The sequence below is a fragment of the Equus przewalskii genome, chromosome 10 (genome assembly GCF_037783145.1).
Source record: "Equus przewalskii isolate Varuska chromosome 10, EquPr2, whole genome shotgun sequence".
NCBI classification, from domain to species: Eukaryota; Metazoa; Chordata; class Mammalia; order Perissodactyla; family Equidae; genus Equus; species Equus przewalskii.
Window position 1 is genome coordinate 7,438,492 of NC_091840.1, and position 19,262 is coordinate 7,457,753.

General features: G+C 58.6%; 2 protein-coding genes across 2 annotated transcripts; one reads left to right on the forward strand and one right to left on the reverse strand.

Annotated features, from left to right (window-relative positions):
• Window positions 1-4,109: 4,109 nt before the first annotated feature.
• On the reverse strand, window positions 4,110-9,841 carry GPR142 (G protein-coupled receptor 142). Its single transcript, XM_008513331.2, is given in 4 exon segments — window positions 4,110-7,857; window positions 8,542-8,700; window positions 9,624-9,675; window positions 9,677-9,841. Coding segments are annotated over 4 exon segments (1,125 nt in total). The 5' UTR covers window positions 9,719-9,841; the 3' UTR covers window positions 4,110-6,985.
• Window positions 9,842-14,007: 4,166 nt separating this feature from the next.
• On the forward strand, window positions 14,008-19,053 carry BTBD17 (BTB domain containing 17). Its single transcript, XM_070560089.1, has 3 exons — window positions 14,008-14,283; window positions 15,957-16,233; window positions 17,715-19,053. Exons 1-3 carry the CDS (start codon window positions 14,055-14,057, stop codon window positions 18,787-18,789), a joined length of 1,581 nt encoding a protein of 526 aa, XP_070416190.1. The 5' UTR covers window positions 14,008-14,054; the 3' UTR covers window positions 18,790-19,053.
• Window positions 19,054-19,262: the final 209 nt, after the last annotated feature.

Sequence of the window (19,262 nt, forward strand, 5' to 3'; positions counted from 1 at the left end):
GCCGGTCTTCCTCAGCAAAAAGAGGAGGATTGGCAGCAGTTAGCTCAGGCTAATCTTCCTCAAACAAAACAAAACAAAACAAAACAAAAAACGAACAAGCAAACAAAACATCATCCCTGTGAATTGAACATCCCAGAGATCGGAGACTTGAAGGAATTGGATTGCGTTGTTCACAGGTTCCATCCCCTTAAAGTCAAAAAACACTCAGCAATCAGCCCACCCAATTACTACTCCACCTTGCTCTCCCTAGGGCAGGGCCCTCAGAAGCACTTTTGAAGGAGAACTTAGAAAAACTCTTCTGCCCTGGCTATCCCCCAACTCCCTCCAATGCCCTCCCCCCCGCCCCCGTCCCCAAGTTGTGGCCAGATGAGCCTCATGTGACGCCTGCTATTCCAAAGTGGAAATGCAGCTCCCAGCCACAAAGCTCACCAGCCATCTCATCTGCCGCCACCTCCAGCCAGCCGGTGGGCCCCTGGACCAGCGGACACCCTGCTGCAGACACTCAGGTCCCACGCTCCCTGGTTCCCTGCCCGGGGCCCACATCAGGGCTTTCTGTGCAGCCCTTGCAGTAGGTGGAAGGACCTCTTCCAGCAGGCCCGGTCCCATAGCGCCCTTCACCAGTAAGCCCCCGTTCCCAGGCCTCTTCTCCACAATCCTCGCATGTCCCTGGGAGACTGGGTCGCTCGGTTCTTCTCCCATGGAAGAAGAGAAACACCCTCCCCCCACCAGGGCCTCGAAGTCCTCTCTGAGGCCACAGCCTTCCATCGAAAGCCGGCTCACACATCCCCTGCTCCTTCCACTAGGTCCTCTCCCCTCCCACCATCCCACACCCCCTCACAGCACCCCTCCACCACCCTGCGAGTGGTGTGGCAAATCAGGGTGACAGTGCCAGGCATCTTGGCTTCCTCTCCTCCTCCAGGCGCTGCCTGCTAAATATACATCCAGGAGGAGTCCAGACAGGAAACACCACAGACCTCGTTAACTCTTTCACCTCCGGCAGCTGGGAGTGGGCAGACATGGGGGGCGGGGGCCTGGCAGTCCCCTGGGAGGGGCGCCCAAGGCCAGATTGGAGGAATCACTGCCCAGGCCCAGCTGGAGGGGCGAGGACCAGCCCCTTACACCAGGCCTGGAGGATGGAGTCCTGCGGTGGGGTAGTGGGGGTGAACTGTGGGAGAGAGACCACTGTGCCCTCACTGCCCCCTCCCCACTCCCGCCCAGAGGAGGAAACTGAGTCAAAGGAGGGCAAGTGGGACTCTGTTGTTTAAATCTCCTGGAGGCTGTAAGGCTAAGTCAGGCCCTAACCCACTTTCTCCAGAAAGAACTGAAGGGCTCTCCTTTCAACAAGAAGGTGAGGGAGTGCCGGGCAGGCGGCCCAGCTGCTCCACAGGTGAGTCACCTTTTCAGGCTTCTTCAGCAGAGGTGTGAAGGCCTGCACCCTCCCACTGCCCTGACTGGTGGGTGAGCGCCCCAGCATGGCACCCCCAGCCCAGGCAGGCCTGCCCGCCCGCCCACCCACCCAAGGTGCCCCCAGAGACCCCCCAGGCCTCCTAGCCAGGAATGCGGGGCTGTAGGCTGGTGAGGTCGGCAGGGCTGTGGCGGGGGACTGAGGTGGGGCGGGCAGAAACTCTCCTTCCTGCTTTGTGACCAGAGGGAGGAAATCAACAGCAGCTCCTGGGGGGACATCTCCAGGAGCAGCAGCAGGCATGGGCGCCATCTGCCCTGGGTCCCATGACTCCCTGGGGGGTTGGCAGTCTCCTCCCTCCTCACCTTCTGTCCCCTTTTCCTCCACCCTTGTCATGGGGGCTGCTGCCAAGGCCCAACCCCCCTTGGAAGATAGGATGCCCCAGTGTCTGCCCTGGCCAGGAACGGCTGGCCAGGAATGGCAGGGGGCCGTTCCTGGTGGAACTGGACGGGGTGGGGCGCATGGGACCCCAGAGGCACTGTCTGAGACCCTGGGGCTCTGAACACAGGCAGGCTGAGCTCCCCATAACGGGGAAGGCAGTTCAGCTGAATCTGAGGCCAGCGGGAAGGGCTGGCTGGACCCTGCCAATGGAGGGTGGAGGGTCGAGGGCGATGGAAGGGCCCTTTGCACAGTGTCACATACAGGAAACCTTTCCAATCACCAGAATGATCTGAGAAAACTGCAGCAACCTGTGGGCCTCCTGGGCTGGCCAACCCCTGGGTGGCGGAGGGACGTGGCTTCGGGGTGGAGGAGAGTGACAAGAGGAACAGCTGAGCCCTCCACCCAGTTGCTCCTTGCTGGCTGTGGGGCCCCAGTGCCGGCATAGTTTCTTTGCGACAACTTGGATCTTCCTATAAATCCGGCTTAAAGCCTGGCCCTTCGGCTCTCGGGCCAGTCCATCCTGCCGGTCCTGCAGTGCCCCCTGCTGTCTGATCCCATAGTGACAGGCAAAAGGGAGAGTTGGGCTTAAGGTCCTCTGAGGCGCTCCAACTCCTCCACTGACAAAGGAGGCAGGCCGTAGGGGGCAGCCGAGATTCCCAAGACACCCCCACATCAAAGACCATCCCGTTGCCCCTGCCAGCACACCTATACCTTGGCCCACAAAGGGGCTCAATGTTTAATCCAGACAGCGTGGTCTTGCTCTCCCGGGGCCCCTCCCCTGGGCCGGGTCGCTGAAAACAGCAGATCCCCAGAAGCCTGTCCCCCTGTCCCCATCGTGCTCTCTGCCACCCCGCACCCTGGAGGGACGTGCTCAGCTGTGGGTCCCTTTTACCCAACCAGGCTGCCTCTTTTTTGGGACAAAAGGAAAAAGGGAAAAGAACAGTAAACACCTCCAGAGGAAAGTGCAAGTGAGCTGAACGTAAGGGTGAGGCAGCGGCCGGGACTGGGCAGTGAGTGCCCGCCTGTGGGTATTGACATCCAGGAAGTGCTAACGGGGACCCTCCGCCACTGCTGGAAAGTTGAGCGAACCCACGAGCCCAATGCAGGGAGGAAAACGCTGTCGGAGGCGGAAGCAAGCAAGGGAACCGAGGAAAGCTGGCAGACCATGTACTTACTTTCCAGCCGGAGGAAGGTGTGGGTGGCGGAGGGAAAAGGGGGCCAGCAGCCCAATCACGATATGAAAATAAAGAAAACTTTTCTGAATGCAAAGGTCCTCTCAGTGTGGAATTGAAAAGATCTATAGCAGACTCTGGGAGCTTCTTAAAGAAAGACACTTGTCCGCGGACACCTCTTCGTCAGGGTTTAATCAAAAACGTCAAGATCTTCCAAGCACCCGTGAAAAAAGGAGAGGTCGGGCTTAAAGACACAGGACTGATGGAGAATCCTGCTACACTGGCCAGAAGGAAGAGAAAGGTGGAGGGACACGTCATCCCAAGCTGAGAGAAACATGGATACACAGCCAAACTAACGTTTCTCTTTAAAATAATCATAGTGTTACAGGCTGAATTGTTCCCCTCCCCCCTAAATTCACAGGTTGAAGGCCTAACACCCCTGGACTGCAGAATGTGGATTTAAAGAGGAAATTAAGTTAAAATGGGGCCATTAGGGTGGGCCCTAATCCAGTCTGGCTGGTGTCCTTATAAGAAGAGGAAATTTGGACCCACAGAGACACGACAGATGCGCCAGCACAGAGCAAAGACCAGCTGAGGACACAGAGAGAAGACGGCCGTCTGCAAGCCAAGGAGAGAGGCTTCAGAAGACACCAACCCTGCCCACACCTGGATCTCGGACTTGAACCTCCACCAGTGTAAGAAAATTAATTTCTGTCGCTGAAGCTGCCCAGTCTGTGGAACTTGGTATGGCGGCCCTAGAAAACTAATACACATAGCTATAACAGACCCGAAAACAATTTGTCAACCAACTTCCAAACCAGCAAAAATGCTATGTAGGCTTGTGAAGAAGTGAAAGATGCTTGAAATATACCTGCCCTCCAACATTAACAAAGGGTTGGTGACGGAACGGAGGATCCACGGACAAACCGGACAGCGGAGGGGGAACTGTAAGAAGAAACAGAACTTCAGAAAGGAGTTCCGTGAGCCGCAGCATTTCAGCAGCTGGGCTGGTGGAGGCCACACGTTGCAGCCCGTGCTCCTCCGGAAGCCGCTGAGAGTTGAATGATAAAAATACATAAAGGAAACAAGAGCAGTTCTAATCATACTTTTCATTTACATTTCAGTGACATGCTTATAAAGGGATGATGTCTTCGTTTTATCAAAGGTTACAAAAATGTTAAAAAGAAACGGTTACCTAACGCATTTTATTAGGAAAATATGACATCGGTTCTCAAATCTGATAAGCCCAGGACCACAAAGTTATAAGCGATGCAAAGCTGCCCCACCTCTAATCTTCTGCACCTGAGAGCACCTGAGGGCTGATGGGCAGAACAGGCACTGAACCAGGAGCCAGCAGACTTGGGTCCGGATCTCACTGTTGCCCTTGATCAGCTTAGGGCCACGTGCACATCCTTTAACCTCTCTGTGCCTCCGTTTCCTCAGTCTATGAAACGGTTACAATACTCAGGACACAGGGTTCATTGAAAACACTGATGTCGCCTCAGCCTGTGTGTACAAGTGAAGTCACGTTAATATTAACACCCAGGTTCTGGCGGCTCGAAGCCCCCACCTGTGCCAAACTCCACCTGTCACAGTAGAGCCCGCCACCTGTTTCTGGAAGTTCCAGTTGTCACGGGTGCTCAGGAATGAGGGAGTGGATCTTTCTGTCTCCTCGAGGACAGCCCACCAGCCAGCTGAAGAGGCCTCCTGTCATTGGTCTTGCCCCAACCTCGGTTGCCATCCCTGAAAATGCTCTTCCCTGATACTTGGTGGCTCCCCTGCAGGGTCCCCAGGGGTTTCCTGCAGAATGGGAAGAAGGTCCCTCCTCCACAGTGTTCCATTTGGTTCTGCATCAAAAAGGCACCTTTCTTCCCAGTGCCTCCTTCTACAGGGTGGACCTGGCCCCTCCGGTGAGCTGGGGGAGGCATCATCTCATCCTCCAGTAACCCCTTCTCCCCCAGGGTACCCACACTTGCACCTCCTCCTCCTTAAGCAAGGAACAAAGCCCTGATGATCAACTCCTGCCCGTGGACACATCTGTGTGCACAAGGGGGAGTCCTCCATGCCCAGAGCCACTCAGGGTCAGCCCAGACCACGCACTGTGGCAGAAATAGTGGGACTTACAGCTCCTCCATCTTTTCTCTGAAACTTTCGGACCAGACGTGTCTCAGAATTCAGAATCTGAGCCAGCCCTGATGGCCTAGCGGTTAAAGTCTGGCGCCCTCGGCTTCAGCAGCCCCAGTTCTGTTCCTGGGTGCGGAACCACACCACCCATCTGTCAGTAGCATGCTGTGTCAGCAGCTCACATAAGAGAACCAGAGGAACTTACAACGATACACAACTATATCCTGGGGCTTTTGAGGGGAAAGAGGAAGAAAAAAAAGAGGAAGATTGGCGACAGATGTTAGCTTAGGGTGCATCTTCCCCTGAAAAAAAAAACAATTCAGAATTTTTCAGAATAGAGGAGGGCCATGTGTGGCCTATGCTGTGTAGGAGATCTCGGTTCTAGCAGGGCGTGTGGCTGCCGTGCATAACTACACCCGCTGACAGTCTGCAGCGGGTCGCAGGTAGCAGGACCGCGTCACGACAGAAATCCTCTTGCCTCAGTTCAGGTCAGGTTTTGCCACTAAATGTGTTTGTGACAAACTCAGGACAGATTTTCAGAGCTTTTTGGAGGTTAGAATTACGGATAAAGGATTGAGGAGCTGCCGCTTCCTGCTTCTGGGTGTGGCTGTGTCCCTTCCTGGACATCCTGCTCTGGGGAGAAGTAGAGAGGGAAGGAGGAAAGCCGAGCATTTATTTGGCACTGACAGTGTGCCCGGCACACATCAGGCTCTTTTGCCCATGTTGTCCCATTAGGGGGCTGGGTGCTGCTGCGGGCCAGGCCTGGACCTCCCATTCGGGGGAAAGGTCAGCTCGGCCTGACTGGGCAGCAGAAAGCAGCCCCAGCTCCCTGCCGGCTAATGTGTTTACCCAGCGCCCGGAGCAGGTGGGAGGTCCATCTGCTAATCTCTCCCAGCTGCCCCTCTGGCTGGTATCACTGCTGAAAGGAGAGCAGGGGCCCTGGAGAGGCTGGGGAGGGGTGGAGCAGAGCCCCTCAGGGTCTCAGATCAGCTGAGCCATGTCCTTCCTCCCTGAGATGGGGAAAGAGGCCTTTCTCCAGTGGAGAGGGCTTGGTGGGCGGGGCTGAGTTATCCCTTCCCATCCTCCGGGGCCCCTGGGCTGACAGGTATTTCCTTTCTCTCCTGGTCACAGCCATAGTGAAAACCGCAGGCCCAGGGCTGATCTGGGCGCCTGAACCTGTTCCGGCTCCAGGGCAAGGAGTTAAGGGAATCAAACCAGGATGCTTGAGACCCAAGGGGGTTGTTGCCCCAGGGCTGGGGCATCAAATCTGCTTCAAGACCACCCCCTTTCCCAAGGAGTCCCTTGCCCATCACTCCGCCTGGCACGTTTGGTTCCCTCAGCCCAGGAAATGCCTGGAATCCTGCAGAATCTTGCTTTTCACCCTGGTGTTGCCACTGGAAACCAGAGAAGTGATCAACTCAGGGAATGAGAGGTGGGCTCCAGGAAAGGGGGTGGGCAGAAACAATTCACATTCATTCATTCTTTCCATCCATCCATCCATCTTTCCATTCATCCATCCATCCATTCATCCAACATTAATTTAGCCTTCGTAATGTGCCCGGCGAAATGTCCCTTGCAAAGGAAAGCCCATAGCAGCTGACATCATTAGCCTGTACCTGGCAGAGCCCTTTCCTTGTCCCAGGAATGGGAATTGCTGGTGAAGCTAATGTAAGAGTTGGAGAACTTGTCCTCCCCTCTACCTCAGGAGCCACCCCCAAAGGAAGGAGCCTCTTTCCCCACCCCCAGACAGCAAGTAGGGTGTTGATGAAGTCTTGTGGGCACAGGCACAAATGCCCCAGCACATCGGGCCCTGAGCCACCCCAAGTTCCCCGGCTAGACCCCTCCTCTACAATTCTGCCCCTTTGAGGAGTTCTGGAGGCTTCAGCACAGGCTCCACCACCATGTCCTCTGGCCGGGCTCCCAGCGTACAGACCAGGCGGGCATCCTGGATGACCTCTCGCACAGTGGCCCGGAAAGTCTTGCTGACAAAGCAGTAGAGGCCAAAGTTGACGGCTGTGTTGAGCATGGCTGCCATGTTGGCCACATCCAAGGCCAGGTGGACCCTCCAGTCCCGGTGGACAGGGGCCACATACAGGTGGTAGAGCATGACAAAGATCCGGGGTGCCCAAAGGAGGGCAAAGAGCGTGGTGATGCCCAGGAGGATGGCTGTGCTCTTGCCCACCCGGGGCCGCAGCCCACTCTGGCCCCTCCTCCGTAGTCGGCAGATGATGGCCGAGTTGGCCACCAGGAAAACGCCACAAGGGATGAAATAGACGGTGAGGCAGTGAGCCCACTTGAGGACCTTGTCCAGCGTGCTGGGGGGGTCTGTATCCCTCCACACGTCCAGCCACCAGTAGAAGGGGATGCCAGTCAGCAAGGCAGCACTGAGGACAATGGCGATGGCCCGGCGGGCCCGGCCCAGGGATGAGGCGGCCCGATGGTGCAGGGGGTGGCACATGGCACTGTACCGGTCCACTGTGAGCAGGACGGCGATCCAGACGGAGGCGTGGTTGGCAGCGAACTGCAGGATGTTAGCCGTGCGCACCACAGCCTGGGGCACCTCTCGGGCCAGCACTGCTCCCTGCAGGAGGAAGCCCACGAACACGATGACCACCTGGGTGACGACGTCTGAGGCCGTGAGCGCCAGGAGGTAGTAGTAGGAAGGCTTCCTGGTCCTGGCGGCGAGGCGGCCCAGGGCCACTGTGGTCAGGAGGTTGACTGAAGACCACCAAGGTCACAGAGGGGAGAGGTCAGAGGCATTAGAAGGGCTGCTCAGACTTTGCCTTCCAAGGTGTCATCACAGTCCCTCCCCATCTGCTTGTGCCGGAGGCTGTGCAGGCTTCTCTATTCCTCTCTCCAGGCCCTTCTTAAAACCTACTTTGTCAGGAAGGCTAACCAGATGAACCCTGCTCTGTCCTGTGGCATTCCCCTCTCCATCCTTTTCCAGTATTCCACGTCCTCTGTGATGGAGGTTTCCCTGGCAATGGGCGGGGGGCAGGCGGTATTCCCCAAGGCCAAGACCACCTATCCTTTCCTGCATCCATACCCCCACCCCGACCCCCAGCTCTGCTCTCGATGGTACAGGAAGCTCTGGACTCAGCTGAGGGCAGTCCTGCGCAAACCCAGCCATCCTAGGACTGTGCCCACTGCTGGGGTAGGAGGGGGCTCTCTGCTTGCATGAAACTTTGGGTTTAGCTCAAGTACCCCAAATCCTAGCCCCTCACCTTTACTCCTCACTATGCTTTGTTCCCCAGTGACCCAGATCACCCCCATAAAGGCAAGGGGAGCCCTGGGATCTATGGTCCTGGGTCTCGGGGGCCAGCACAGAGGATTGGCACCCATCAAAAGAGGACTCCAATTTCTGGCCCAGCCCAAGACCCCGGGCCCCAGCTCCCCACTCACCAGGCAGCCCCAGGCCCAGCAGGATGCTGTAATAGATGACAGGGATAACACCAGCCACACATGGGGACCTCTCTTGGATCTCCGGCCAATGGCTTTCAAGCTCCTGGCTCAGCCCACTGCCATTGGGTGTGGGCAGCGGGGTCACTCTTGGCTGGCCATCTAGGAAGGGTGGAAGGGCGAGGTTAGAACATTATGTCTCCTTCCAGCCTGGCCTGGCAACAGCCCCACCTTGGCCCTGACCCTGAGGTCCTTATTCATCCCTGCTGTGTGCAGACCCCATGGTCAGACCCGGTCAAATGGCAACCTCTATTGTCAAGCCCTTCCCAGCCCTCCCCTGCCCCCGCCAGCCCCTGAGTGGCCAGGCTTCCCCATTGAAGGGAAGAAATCCTCAGTGGTGGCGTTTCTTGATAGAGACAAGTTCTCAATTGCATTGCTCCCAGTGGATCTGCAGCCTGGAAAGCAGGGTCCTGAAACAGGCTGCACCACACAGACGTGGGCAGGGGCGGGGAGTGGGGGGCAGGGGGCACTTGTGAAAATACAGGGCCCTGAGCCTCACTGAAGGCAGTCTGAGCCAGAAGGTCATTCCAGAAGGTCTGGAGTGGGGCTTGAGCAGCTGTGCTTTTAATAAGCTTCTTGGGTGATCATAACCCACTATGACTCTCAACAGTTGCACAGCTTTACTAACATAGCTCTTTAAGGAGAGATGTCACCAGGGTGCCCTCTTTTCTAAGCTAAAGAGCATCCCTATTCATAGGTTAGCCCTACTGGAGCTAGAATGGCCTTGTTTAAAGATGGGGAAACTGAGTCCAGAGGGGTAAGGTGACCTGCCCGCGGTCACACAGCTGGCTTGTGGACCGTCTGGAAAGAGGACCAGCCACATGCTCTGCCCGGCTCAGACACACTTTAGGTCTTTGGGTTTTACCTTCCAGCTTTTGATTTCCTGCGGAAGCTCCACCTCCACCCCCACCCCTAGCCCACCCCTCATTCATCCTCAGCTTCGAGCTCCCGTCCCCAGCCTCCAGATTCCTTACCTGTCCTTCCACCTTACTCCCCTCACCCCCAACCAGTTCTACATACTTTACCTGTCTCTCCTCCCTCAAGCCTCATGCTCCTGGGTCCTGAGTGCTGGGTCACTTTGCGGCTTTTTCTGGGGGTCCCTGCAGCTCCCTCCCAGCATCGCCAGCTGCTCCCACCCCCACAAGGCTCTCCAAACAGCTGTTTGCCCCACGGTTCTTCCAGCGGCACTGAGCCGTCAGGGTAGAGAGCTGGACTAGGGGGAGGAGGGCGGTGGAGGAAGAGAGGGTGGGGCTGACGTTCGGGGGAATGAGTCTAGACAGCAGATGCCACCTGGAGCAAACCAGGATCCCCTAGGGTGCACAGGCAGGGAAGGGGTCAGGCTGGGAGGGGGGCCTTGGGGTGGGGGCAGTGAGGTGAAGAGGCAGGATTGGGGCTCTGGAGAGGCTGCCTCGGGCCCTGGGCACTCTGGGAACTGACGTGGGCTCAGCAGGGCAGTCACGCCTGGGGTGGGGGGCACTTTAGGGAAAGATTCAGGGAGCTAACTCTGCAGGCACCAAAGAGAAGAGGGCACGTCTGCAAGGAGAGCTGGGTAGAGGAGCGGCCGCCATGGGCAGGGCCCAGATCTGGAGAGAGGCCGCATGGGCCAGTTTGCAGAGTCAGTCCTGCAGCTGTAGAGGGCGGTGGGACGAGGAGGAGGCTACCTGGGGGGCTGCTGGCCTAGAAGAATGGTGGAAGCTGTGCACAGTGGTGGCGGTGACCACCGGGGAAGCTGCCCAGGCTGCCAGTAGTGCTGGGAAACCAAGACCCAGTGGCTGCCCACAAGCTGCTGTTTTCCTGGCGCTGGTGAAGTGGACCATCTCTCCGGGAATATCAGTCATGGCAAATAAACACCAGCCGGTGCGGCGAGCACTCTAGGGAGGCTGGAATCTGCGCCTGGCTGGCTGCCCCCGACCCTGGAGACGGCTGACCACTGGGACGGTGTGTGAAATGACTCCGGAGGAGAGCGGAGGCCCAGCCCGGAATTGCTTTCTACCCCTGCCCTCTGGGCACGTAGCTGAGCCGGCTTCAGAGCTCCCTAAGTCGGATCCCACCACTGCGGCTGGAGCCACCTCAACCTCACCCCCATCCCCGCCCTGGGCACTCACAGCCAGGCCTTGCTGCTCCCTGGTGGCCAGCCCTGACCCTGCTGGCCTCTGAGAGTCCACTGGCTTTGGCCAGGTCCTGGGGTGGCACAGTGGGACTAGAGCAGGCACTACTCACTCAGGTCCCCAGGCAGAGCGTCCGGGACACCAGCCCCAGAGAGCGCAAGTAGCACCAATAGGTCCCCAGGCTGCCACCTCCCTGCACCTCGAGGCTATGGGTTGAAAAGGCCACATGTGAGGGCTCTACCAACATTTACTGCACACCGACTCCGTCCCTACACTTGTCATCCTCATGGCAGCGCCACAAGCTGACTCTGGTTACCTCCATTCCACACCAGAGGGGACTGAGGCCACAGAGCTAGCATGTGGCAGTGGGAATTCGAACTCAGGTTTGTCCCTCCCCGAGAGCTGTTTGCTTGTCACTCCCTCACACAATCTTCTCTGGAAGAACAGGAGCGAGGCAGGGAGAGGCCACAGTGAGCTCAGGCTTCACGGAGGAGGGGATGTGGATCAGACGGACAGCACTCAGACAGGGAAGGGCATTCCAGTCAGGGGAACAGCATGATGGAGGGTGCTGAGGCAGGAAAGTGGGGTTGTGGCCATGATGGGACAGCCTGGTGCGGGGGAAGCTTTCCATAGCGTGTGAGTTACTTCAGGGAGATCCCTTCTTGGTTATCATTAGCACATCCCCTGAGTACGTGGGGCGGGAACGTACTCTCAGTGTTGGAGGGCACCCTAGCTCAGGAAGGAGATGTAGGGGAGACTGTGGTTCCGGCAGGGCTGCCCCTCCAAGGTGAGTATTATGCGGTCCAGTGTCTGATCGCCCGCTCTAGAGGTTCGGGGACTCCTCATCCTACCCCGAGCTGGCAAGAGCTTTCTGTTGCTTTTACTGCACTCTCTAGTCCTTGCCCACCAGGGATCGGCTTCCCAGAAAAGGCAGCGTGGGGTTGTGGAAAGAAAGCGGAGCAGAAAAGCGCCATTTGAATCCTGGCTCTGCCCGTCCCGGCCATGAGACCTGAGACAAGTCACTCAGGTTATAAACATTCTTACCTCCAGCAGGAAGTAATCCCCCTCTCTGGGAACTGTTCCTGCCTGTGAGCTCAGCAGACTTGCTCTCAAGGAACAGTGGAGATTCCAGATCCCCAGGGCAAATAAAACAGAGCGCGGCAGGTCCTCGCTCTCAAAGGCCGTGCAGGGCGATTTTCCTCTTCCCCACTCCAAGACTCTCACACATCACACACATGCAGGCACACACGTCCATGCACACACACACCCATGCACACACATGCATACAGTCCATGCACACACACGCCCATGCACACGCACATACATACACGCTCACACACACACACACGCACACGCTTCAGCAATCCTTGGACTAAGAAAATGAGAACAGACAATGCCTGTTTTTGGAAAGCCAGTTTCTAAATCGTTAGAGGAGGTTCAGGGATAACGAACATTGGAAATAGCAGGGGTTGGGGCCTCTCAGAGCTGGGGAGTCAGAGGTGACCCCCCTGGGTCTTCTTGGTAACCTGGGGCCTCCCCAATCCCTGCACACTTGAAATGCCACCCGTCTAACTCTAGTGGGGAGATCTTAGCTTGGGGTGGACAGGACAGTTGTTCAGGATGCTCAGAAAACATTCGTGCCCTGGCTCCCAGGTGGACCATGGCAGATTCCAGTGCAGGTGGCTACACTTATAGGAAGACTGAGGCAGAGTCTCAGGAGGCTGGAGTTGAGAAGCTTGTGTACCAAAAGACTGTTTTCTGAGTAGCGCATTCTCTTGTCATCATCTCTTTATCATCAATAACATTCCTTTTGAAAAGTGTTATGCTTGAAAGCTGGGACGCCCTCAGAGGCCCAGATCACCCCACCTTCACAGTGAGGCTCCGTCTTGCTGGGCTGGGCTGGGGAGGTGGGGCAGCCCACAGGAAGGGCAGGTGGGCAGCCAGTGGGCGAGGGATGGTGGAGCTGGACAACAGGAGCCAGGAGTGAAGGGCAGGGCAGCCGGGAGGGGTTTCCGCTGGGCTGGACAGCTTCATCTCTGCCAACCCGGACGAGGCAGGTGCCAGACCCCATTCCTGCTCTCTCTGTGGCTCGAGAGAGAGGGTGGAGCCGTCGGGTCTCGCTGCACCAGCCAGGGGCAGAAATCAATGCATCGAGCTGGGCTCTGGGATCCAGAGAGCAGGGGAGGGTGGGCTCTGACCCATTCTGGTCAAGGACTTAGCCTCGGGAGAAACTCAGGAGCCCCCACTTTAGTTCATCAACCTGGAAGAAGTCCCTCCCAGAAGATCTGGGCCAGGCCCCTCTCACTCTCGGTAAAGGTGAGGCCTCAACTGCACCCACCCACACCCCCTCCCCCTGGGCTCTAGACCCCACCCTCCTCTCTCTGTTCCCTCGGTTTTAGAACACTCCTCTGCACTAACTCAACGAGACTGCGACCTAGCTCTCTGCCTTAGTTTCTCCTAGTGTCAAGGTGGGCACCAGGTCTGCTGTGTGTCTCCTTGGAACTCTGGGAAGGGAAAAATTACAGTTGGAAGTTGGAAAGAAGCTATAAAAGCAGCCTTCCAGCGAGGTGAACCTAGAGACCTGAGGCCACTTGAGAAGGGGAATTAAAGGAAGGACGTGATGGGGCAGCCAGGTGCCCACCTCAGCATCTCCAGTCTCCACCCCCAGGTTTGGGCTGGCTGTGCAGGGGGCTGGGCTGCCTGTTGAGGGCCCATGCAGCAGTGCACTGAGGAGCGTCCATCTGCTCTGTGCCCAGCCCTGCCATCTTGGTTCACTTTGACCCTGGGGCGGGCCGCGGTCACAGTCACCTTGGAGCCTCCCTAAAGGCCTATCACCCTCCGCAGAGCATGCCGGGAACATTCTTTAACAAAGAGCATGAAAACCCCATGTTACCCCACGGGCCCCTATCCAAGACTTTTGCCCTCTTCGCTGGAGAGCCAGCCCACCCCAAAATGGGAGAGGGGGAGGGGTGGGAGCCTAAGCTGCCTCTCCCCTCTCCTCTTCCAGGCCCTTCCTTTGCAGCCAGCTCGCCATGGCACTCCAGCCAGGATGCTGCCAAGCGTGCTCCGTGCCAGGGCGGAGGCTGCGCCTGGGGATTGGGGGAAGGGGGTGGGGACCCTCTGGGCTGGCGGCTGCCAAGGGTCCTGGAGCCCCTTGCCTGCCCTTTGGAGGGCCTAAAACTTCCCAGGAGAGGAATGACTAGCTCTGCTGGGTGGTAGGCGATGTGGGGGAGGGTGCCGGATCTGTCCCCCTCGGGGGCCCTCAGGCAGCACAATAGCCCCTGGGGCTGCCACTCTCTGGCTTAAGTGGTTGCCCGGGCAACAGCTGGGGCCAGCTTCCACCAATCCATGGCAGAGGCTTGGTGGGGGGAGGGAAGCCAGCTGGGAAGGGGGTGCTCTCCCCTTGCTGGATCCTATATAAGGAGGAGAGATGTGAGCGGAGTGGTCTGGGCTTCGCTGTCCTTCCAGCAGACTCGGAGCTGGGGCACAAAGATGCTTAGGCTGGGCTATGCCAAGCCTGGGTCCTGGGGCAGCTTCTGGGCCATCCTGACCTTGGTGGGCCTGGCCACTCGTGCAGGTGAGTGGGCAGTGGGCAGGGTGAGGAGCAGGGAGGAGGGGCAGGGCCTTCCAGCCCCAGCTACACATGGCTGGCAGGAGGCGGTGTCCAGCTGGCCAGGACAGACTTGACTGGATCAAACCGCTCATGGACACTTCTCCCCGGAGGGAGAAGGGCAGCCTGCCTCGGACAGGAGGGGGGTTGGGCCGGCAGGCAGGGGTCTTCATGACAAGAACACCCTTTCACTGTCCATTGTCCTAGGCAGCTGGACCCAGGCAGAAGCCGAATGGGGTGCCATCAGCATTCAGGTCCTTCAAAGTGACAGCTTGGGGAGGCGGGGCTGAGAAAGTGACCACCTGCTCCTCTCGCCCTCCCTTTCTCCCTCTGTCTCCCTCTCTTACACATGCAGATGCTCTGTTCTTGTGTGAGTCTTCTCTCCAAAAGTCCACACGTGCCACAGGCGTGCATGTGTGCATGCATACGTGCATGTATGTGTGTGCATGCATGCGTGTGTGCACGTGCACGCACGCATGTGTGTGTGCGTGTGTGCATGCATGTCAGATATCCCCTTGCCTCCCTCTGTGAGGTTCCTTACACCGCTCTCAGCTTGCGGAAGCTGATGGTAGCATTGTCTGTCACTGAGTTTTCTGTAACTGAGTGCATGTCCCCATCTGACCCTCACGGCGTCCCTGGAAACATGGCAGAAGGACCCAGCCTGGCCAGCCTGGAAGGGGATGCCTACCTCGACATGCAGTGACTGCAAGAGTCCCATTCCAGCACCAGGTGTACTTTCTCTGGTCCCCTCAGGCTGCCGGATGAGTGTGGACTTCTGTCTCACAGATCGGGACTCAGGGGGGCAGCTGGGTCTGGAAACAGCTTCCCTTCCATGCCTGCAGCTTCGGCTCATGCTCCACCCCTCTCTCCTGCCACTCAGTGCTCCAGTCCCCTACTCCTCCCCCTGCTCCCAGCACGCCAAGCTCATCCTCTTCAGCCTTTGCAGGGCTGGTTCTCTGCCTGGATGCTCGTTCTCCGGCTGGTTCCTTGTCACTTCTTCAGGGAACCTGTTCCTGGTTCCTGCACCTAAAGTAGCCTCCACCCCCATTACTGTCACCTCCCTGATTTAGCACAATCTGAAACGACAGTTCTTATTTGTGTACTGCACGTGTCCTTTCAGGAGCATCAGGACCCGGCTTGTTTTGTTCACTGCCATATTCTGAGCTCCTGAGAGAGTGTCTGGCAGGCAGTAGATGCTCAATAAATATTAGTGAAGGCACCACTTCTGACAACTCCTCCAGGGGGTTAGGTAGACGATTCTTCAGGAAGTGAGCAGTGGGGACCAAGAGGTTCCTCAACCCTCAGCCTGGGGATCTGGCATCATGCAGACCAGTTCTCGGCATCCTGTCCCACGCTGGTTCATGACTTCTCCCTGCCAGGAATCCACCCCCTTCCAGGACCATCCTCTCAGGGTCCGCTCAGGGTCAGGTTCACAACCTTCCCCATTGGGACATGCTTGTGTGCACACACACTCATCCACATACTTCATGGGCACAAACAGGTGCGCACACAGCCTCCCCAGGCCCTCCTGCCCTCTGCCCACACCCAAGCACACCCGTCTCCAGCTGGTCCCTCTGTGCCCCTAGATTGCGGCCCTGAGCCTGGGTGTCTTTTCAAGCTGTGCTGTGTTCCTGCTGCAGCCCAGAAAGCTGACGTTGGCGGGGAGGCAGCGGGCACCTCCATCAACCACTCCCAGATGCTGCTCCAACGCTTGCAGGAGCTGCTGAGGCAGGGCAATGCCAGCGACGTGGTTCTGCGGGTGCAGGCTGCAGGCACCGACGAGGTCCGAGTCTTCCACGCCCACCGCCTGCTGCTGGGACTGCACAGTGAGCTGTTCCGGGAGCTGCTGAGTAACCAGAGCGAGGTGGTGCTGGTGGAGCCCCGGGACTGCGCCGCCGTCTTTGACAAGTTCATCAGGTGGGGAGGGGATAGGCTGGGGGCGGGGACTTCATCTCTTCCCAAACCCCTGGCTCCTCCACTCCCAAGGTCAGGGAAGCCCTGGCCCCTTAGAGGGCCTGATGTCCATTCTCCAAAGGTCATTAGGATGCTGGTACCACCACCTCCTTCATCCCTTCTCCCACCGCCTTCTGGCAAAAATGCAGCACGACTCCCCTGCCCTTGCCTATAAGCTCTGCATGGTTGGAGGTCAGTTACCAAATGCTCTCAGAGCTGTTTCCAAATGGCGGCCAGGAGAGCTTTCAAAAACCAGATTCCTGGATTGTCAATTTCAGGTTTGGGGTTGGGCCCAGCAGTTGTTTTTCATTTTAAGGCCTCCACGTGATTTTGATGTCTGGCCTGGTTTTGAACCACAGAGCTAGGGAGCTGAAACAGTTAGCTAGCCCTCCCAGCCCCCCTTCCTGCCAATGCACTGCACAGGGGGCACCATTCACACTGTAGTCTGAGAAAGTAACTCTGTTTTAATGGCTTAGACAAGATGGCTGCAGAATTCCAGTCATCACTTCCAAGCTCCAAGCAACAGGAAGAGGGATAGAACAGAAGGGCAAAAGGGTCCCCCCGACCCCAGAGTTCTATTTAACCAGCCTTCCCCCAATCCCATATTGTGCCTCCACTCATATCTCACTGGCTAGATTTAGTCCCATGGCCACATCCGCAATCAGGGAGCCTTGAAAACATCTTTCATTCCCAGAGGCAAACATGGGGCCGCACCGCAGGAGAAAGGGGAGACACAGGTGTCAGGGCAGGTATCTGGCAGTTGCTGCCATTACCCCATTGAGCGTGTACCAGTAGGGACTGGCAGGAAGGGTGAGCAGAGGGACAGCAGAAGACAGAGGCAGAGAGGGAGCCAGCAAGAGTGATAAGGGATAATGAGAGGGGAAGACAGTGAGAAAGATGAGACAGCAAGAAGTGGGGAGGGGAGAACGGGATCACCCTGCGTGGACCGCCTACTTTGTGGCAAGGACCGCTCATCCTCCTCCAGTTGTCACAATAACCCTGTTAGTCCCCGTTTCCTAGATGATTAGCTTAAGGTTCAGTGAAGGTGAGCGACTTGTCCATTCTCATAGCAAGGAGGTGTAGGACATGGATCCGAACTCAGACTGTAAACCCCACAACGGCAGGAGCCGCGTCTGTCTGGTTCCAGCACGCAGCTCGGCACCTCGTGGACGCTCAATAAATACATGCTATTTCCATGTCCCCGCGAGAACGGGACAGAAGAGGCTGTGAAGTAGGATGGGCATGGGAGGGTCCTCGAGAGGAAAAGACAGGCAGCCTCGAGGCCGCTCCTCTCTTTGTGCCCCGACCACGAAGCTCTCCACCCAAGGCCAGGTGCCCTCTGGACACAGAAAGCGGCTCTGGGTGGGGTGTGGGTGGTGGGGGTGGGGGGTGTGTGGCGAGGCGGCTCCGCCCTGACCCCGCCCCACCCTTCGCCTTTCCCTCAGGTACCTCTACTGCGGTGAGCTGACCGTGCTGCTGGCTCAGGCCATCCCCCTGCACAGGCTGGCCACCAAGTACGGCGTGGCGTCCCTGCAGCGGGGCGTGGCCGACTACATGCGCGCGCACCTGGCAGGCGGCGCGGGCCCGGCGGTGGGCTGGTACCACTATGCGGTGAGCACCGGCGACGAGGCCCTGCGCGAGAGCTGCCTGCAGTTCCTGGCCTGGAACCTGTCGGCCGTGGCGGGGAGCGCCGAGTGGGGCGCCGTGAGCCCCGAGCTGCTGGCGCAGCTCCTGCCGCGCTCGGACCTGGTGCTGCAGGACGAGCTGGAGCTGTTCCACGCGCTGGAGGCGTGGCTGGGCCGCGCGCGGCCGCCCCCCGCCGTGGCCGAGCGGGCGCTGCGCGCCATCCGCTACCCCATGATCCCGCCGGCGCAGCTGTTCCAGCTGCAGGCGCGCTCGGCCGCCCTAGCGCGCCACGGCGACGCGGTGGCCGACCTCCTGCTGCAGGCCTACCAGTTCCACGCCGCCTCGCCGCTGCACTACGCCAAGTTCTTCGACCTCAATGGCAGCGCCTTCCTGCCCCGCAACTACCTCGCGCCCGCCTGGGGCGCCCCGTGGGTCATCAACAACCCGGCCCGCGACGACCGCAGCACCAGCTTCCAGACGCAGCTGGGCCCGAGCGGCCACGACTCGGGTCGCCGGGTCACTTGGAATGTGCTCTTCTCGCCGCGCTGGCTGCCCGTCAGCCTGCGGCCCGTCTACGCGGACGCCGCGGGCACCGCGCTGCCCGCCGCGCGTCCCGAGGATGGCCGGCCGCGGCTCGTGGTCACGCCGGCCAGCAGCGGCGGCGACGCGGCGGGCGTGAGCTTCCAGAAGACGGTGCTGGTGGGGGCGCGCCAGCACGGCCGCCTGCTGGTGCGCCACGCCTACAGCTTCCACCAGAGCAGCGAGGAGGCGGGCGACTTCCTGGCGCACGCAGACCTGCAGCGGCGCAACTCCGAGTACCTGGTGGAGAACGCCCTGCACCTCCACCTCATCGTCAAGCCCGTCTACCACACCCTCATCCGGACCCCCAAGTAGACGAGGGGGGCCGGGGGCCGGGGCGGGGCGGGGGAGCTCGGACGCCTCCGGGCTGGGGAATAAAGGTGTGGCATAGATGGCCTGGGAGGAGCCGGTGGAGTAGAGGTGCCTACGCTGGCCTCCAGGTTGGCCAGGCACTGGCGACGTCGGAGTTGGGTGGAATCCAAGCGAGGGGCGCTAGACCAGATGTCTGCTTTCAGGACGAGATTTCGCGGCTGATTTGAAGGCAACGCTCTTGGTTGAATAAAGCGATGCTCGCAGAGACCGGGGGATGACTGAACCACCTAAATAAGACCAGCCCAAGGACGGTTCCACAGGTCTAGGGGTTCCCCGTCTTTCATTAGGTTTTCTGCGAGGACCCCGACCCCGACGCAGAACAGGGCAGGGAAGAGTACCCAGTGGTCAGCGCTACCCCCCAGCCTGGGAAGCCCCTGGAATCCAGTACCAGGGGGTTCCTCACTTTGAAGCCGAGG

Bases quoted from the DNA above. Each gene is read 5' to 3' on its own strand.
- BTBD17 (XM_070560089.1), top strand. From the start codon at position 14,055: ATGGCAGAGGCTTGGTGGGGGGAGGGAAGCCAGCTGGGAAGGGGGTGC. The intron at 14,284-15,956 runs GTGAGTGGGCAG...TTCCTGCTGCAG, and splicing joins GGGCCTGGCCACTCGTGCAG to CCCAGAAAGCTGACGTTGGC. The intron at 16,234-17,714 runs GTGGGGAGGGGA...CCTTTCCCTCAG, and splicing joins GTCTTTGACAAGTTCATCAG to GTACCTCTACTGCGGTGAGC.